The sequence below is a fragment of the Terrapene carolina genome, unplaced genomic scaffold (genome assembly GCF_002925995.2).
Source record: "Terrapene carolina triunguis isolate 2854851 unplaced genomic scaffold, T_m_triunguis-2.0 Scaffold249, whole genome shotgun sequence".
Classification (NCBI taxonomy): Eukaryota; Metazoa; Chordata; order Testudines; family Emydidae; genus Terrapene; species Terrapene triunguis.
Window position 1 is genome coordinate 211,438 of NW_020664600.1, and position 3,553 is coordinate 214,990.

A 3,553-nucleotide genomic window follows, 5' to 3' on the forward strand; every position below is an offset into this window, starting at 1 on the left:
CCCCCTCACCAGAGCCCTGCCCACTCCCTTCTGGCCCTCCCCCCTCACAAGGGCCCCATCTGCTCCCTGCTCCCTTCAGTCCCTCCCTTCTCACCAGGGCCCTGCCCACTGCACATGCCAATAGCACCATCCATGGGCATGGGCCAGGTGTGGGGTATTAGCTGCGGGCTGTTAGCCCTTTCAGCCCTGCTCTGCGCCCCACTGGAACCACCCCAGGGGCCTGCCGGCCAAGGTGGTTTGGGACGAATGCCTGCAGCAGCTGATCGAGCAATGCGAGAGTCTCCCTTCCCAAGAACAAGGTCAGGAGCCCGTGTGCGCTTCACCCCAGCCAGGGCCCTGCAAGACCTGGCTCGGGGGGAGAGCGCAGGACATGCCAGGTGGGCTGGTGCCAGGACACCTACCAGCCTTCTCACTGGCAAACTCCTTCAGGTTGAGTCGCTGCAGAGGGAAGTCCACGAAGACAGAGCATTTCTTGATGGAGTACCGGGTGGTGGAGAACCTGTTCAGGTCTGGCCAGCGGAGCAGCAGGGTTAAGGGAGGTAACGGGCAAGGGGACCAAGAGGTAGGGGTGGCCTTTGTCCTGACGTGGAGGATGGCTCATAGCCTGCAGGAACTTGCAGGAGCCTGCGCTAGCCCAGCCCCTCGGGATCCGGCACATCCCTCTCTACACTGCATGCTGCCAGTGCCAGGGACACACCCGCAGCTACCTGGGCCACAGATCCCGGCCAGGCACCGAGCAGACATCTGCCACCCAGGCTCTACCACATCCACGTTTGCTGTGTCCTGCACTACTAGTCCCCACCCCTCCAGTGCTGGGACGCTGTCAGGAAGCCCAGCCAGACGCAGGGCTGCAGAACAGCATGTGCTGGGTAAGGCCAGGCCTGTGGACCATGGGGCCAGCAATAGCCAGTACCCAAGGAGTCGCACCCCAGCTAATCCCAACATCCCCAGATGCTGAGCAGGGCCGAGCCAGGGCTGAATGGGCCACCCAAAGGCAAAAGGCTTCGGCCCCTTCCTCCCCTCCCCCCATAGGCCACAGCAGACAGGATACGCAGCACCAGGATGCGGGGGAAGCGCTGGATGGTCAGTTTCTTGGTGCTTCTCGTCCTCTGCCGGCACTTGTCACAGACCTGCTCCAAGGCACAGGACAGCCCAGCTCAGAGTGTGCAGGGGAGGAGGCCAAGCTATGCTGACGCTCCAGCCCCGCTGTGGCTGGCACAGCCGGGCCCGGAGCCTCCTGGCTCAGTTACACCAGTGCCAGCTGCCCTCCCACGTCCCTGCATGAGCTGCAGGCTCCTGGTGCTTTTCTGTCAAGGCTCCAAGCAGCCTCCTACCGTCCCTCCCTGCTCGCCCCCTTCCCAGTCACGCTCCCCTCCGCCTGGTGCCTGGACCTCGGCCTCCAAGCACCCCAGCTGGTGCTGCACCAGTTACTGCCCTACAGAGGCGGTAGTGATGCTGGAGCCCTCTGCAGCCTGACCTGGCCCAGCTCCTAGTGCCCCGCCCCATATGGGATGTTCCTTGCAGCCCTGTGGGATGGAGAGGTTAAGGCCCCCCAAGCACAGCGGGGCAAGGGCCCCTCCCTACACACCCAACGGGGTGGGGCCTCTGGCCCTTCCCTTACCGGGGCGTTCTCGGAATCCAGCTCCTCCTCCTTGGTGAAAAGGCTGAAGCAGTCGAGGAGAGAGACCTTCCCACCGGCAAAGCCTTTCTGCAAGGGAGAGCAGGGGAGGGGCACACGGGGTCAGAGCAGGGGCAGGGGATCAGCCCTGACAGGGAGGGGCGTGCGGAGTCAGGGCAGGGGGGGCTCAGCCCTCGAGGGGAGGGACAGACCAGAGAGGGGGCTCAGCCCTGACAGGGAGGGTTGTGCGGAGTCAAGGCAGGGGGGCAGGCTCAGCCCTGACAGGGGAGGGAGCAGACAGACCAGAGAGGGGGCTCAGCCCCCCCAGGGCACTGTCTGCGCGAGGCTGGCTCAGCTCGTCACTCTGATGGGCAAAGAGGGGGCAGCCCTGCGCTGCTCCAGGAGCAAGGAGGGGCAGCAGGTGTGCCAGGGCACAGGGAGGTTGCAGCAGGGGAGTGGGCACAAGCACAACCCTCGCTGGGCTGGGAGGAAGCATGCCCGCCCCCACAGTCCCCAGTCCAGGGTGGTGCTATGGCATCCAGCCATGGGCGGCAGGTATCATAGGTCAGTGGAGGCTGTGCCTCCTCAATTAACCTGGCGTGGCCCCGCCCACGCTCTGCCCCCAGGTCCCTTCCCGCTCCCCCGTAGCCCAGGCTGACTGTGGCTGGGGCAGGCCGCTGGGACTTGGGGCGGCTGGGGCCGGGACTGCGCTACTCGGCACTCCGGGGCTGGGGCCCGCCCAGCACGCTGGGGCCGGGGCCGAGCCACCTGACGCTCAAGGGGCTGGGACTGTGCCGCCCAGGGGGCTGGGGTCCGCCCGGAGGTCTGGGGGCACTTGGGCAGCCCAGGGCTGGGAGGCCAGGGTGAGGGTGCTCTGGGCTCCTGCAGGTGGAGCAGGGAAAGGCGAGGAGCAGGGCCTTGGGCAGAAGGGAAGGAGCCGGGAGCTAGCCTCCCCCAATGGCCAGTTTACCAGCCGCCCATGCATCCAGCTGCCGACGAGAGGATGAACCAGAACAGAGGGGGCAGCGGGTCTCTCCCAGTGCACCCCAGCCAGGATGGGCTGGCCCAGCCCCCACAGCCCCTACCTTTGGGATGGGGAGGGAGAGGTCACAGAAGACTTCGAAGGTGGTGGAGCGGTAGCCACAGGCCTGACACTTGAGGCAGCTTTTCAACTGACCGACAAAGAGATCTGGGAGGGAGACGGGACGGGGTGAGCACATGTCTCCCCCACCCCGCGTCCCCTGCTCAGTGCCCACTGCCAGCCCAGCTTGGCCTGGGACCGAGCATGCCCCTGACGGGAGCCAAGGGGACACGCGGCTCCTCCCCTCGCTCCAAGGTAGCTGTGAGCGCCGGTGCCCAGAGGGTAGCCCCAGCACCGCCGTACCCAGGGGCCCAGACCCAGCCGATGCCAGCTGAGCTGCTGGATGTCAGTGGCCGGACCACTGTCCAGTGCCCCAGCCAGGCTCCGTCACCAGTGGCTGCTCCATGCCAGACTGTGCTAGAGATGGGAGAGGGGACATGTGTGCCTCTCCCCTCCCCCCAGGGGCTTGGATCCTGCCCATGCCACCTGGGAAAGGGGCAACACTCCAGAGTTTGCGCCCATCTGGGGCACGTCTACTGGCTTGGTTAGACCCAGCCTTCCCCTGCCTATCACCCTGCTCCAGGGAGGGGCAGGATGTGCACTTAGAGCCCCGGCACATGCTGAGATCAAAGCCCCATCCTCTTGCATAAGGGGCTGGAGGGAGACAAAGTCCTGGCAGAGTCTGCCTGTCCCAATCAGGGCTCTTCTCTGGCTCAGCCCCCAGCAACAGGCCCAAGGAAGGGGGTGGGCATGGAGCCATACCTCCATCAGAGCCCCAAGCAGCGGGCCCAGAGGGGGCGTGGGGCATGGAGCCATACCTCCATCAGAGCCCCCAGCCGCAGGCCCAGAGGGAC

At 65.9% G+C, this 3,553-nt stretch overlaps 1 protein-coding gene across 1 annotated transcript in view; it reads right to left on the minus strand.

Annotated features, from left to right (window-relative positions):
- Positions 1-300: 300 nt before the first annotated feature.
- Positions 301-3,553, minus strand: part of USP21 (ubiquitin specific peptidase 21) — a 14,410-nt gene continuing 11,157 nt past the window's right edge. Inside the window, exons 9-12 of the mRNA XM_026657603.1 lie at positions 2,704-2,807; positions 1,622-1,708; positions 1,052-1,130; positions 301-509 (exon numbers count right to left, since the gene is read on the minus strand). Of these exons, the coding sequence (XP_026513388.1) occupies positions 301-509; positions 1,052-1,130; positions 1,622-1,708; positions 2,704-2,807 (479 nt within the window). The remainder of the gene's footprint in view (positions 510-1,051; positions 1,131-1,621; positions 1,709-2,703; positions 2,808-3,553) is intronic.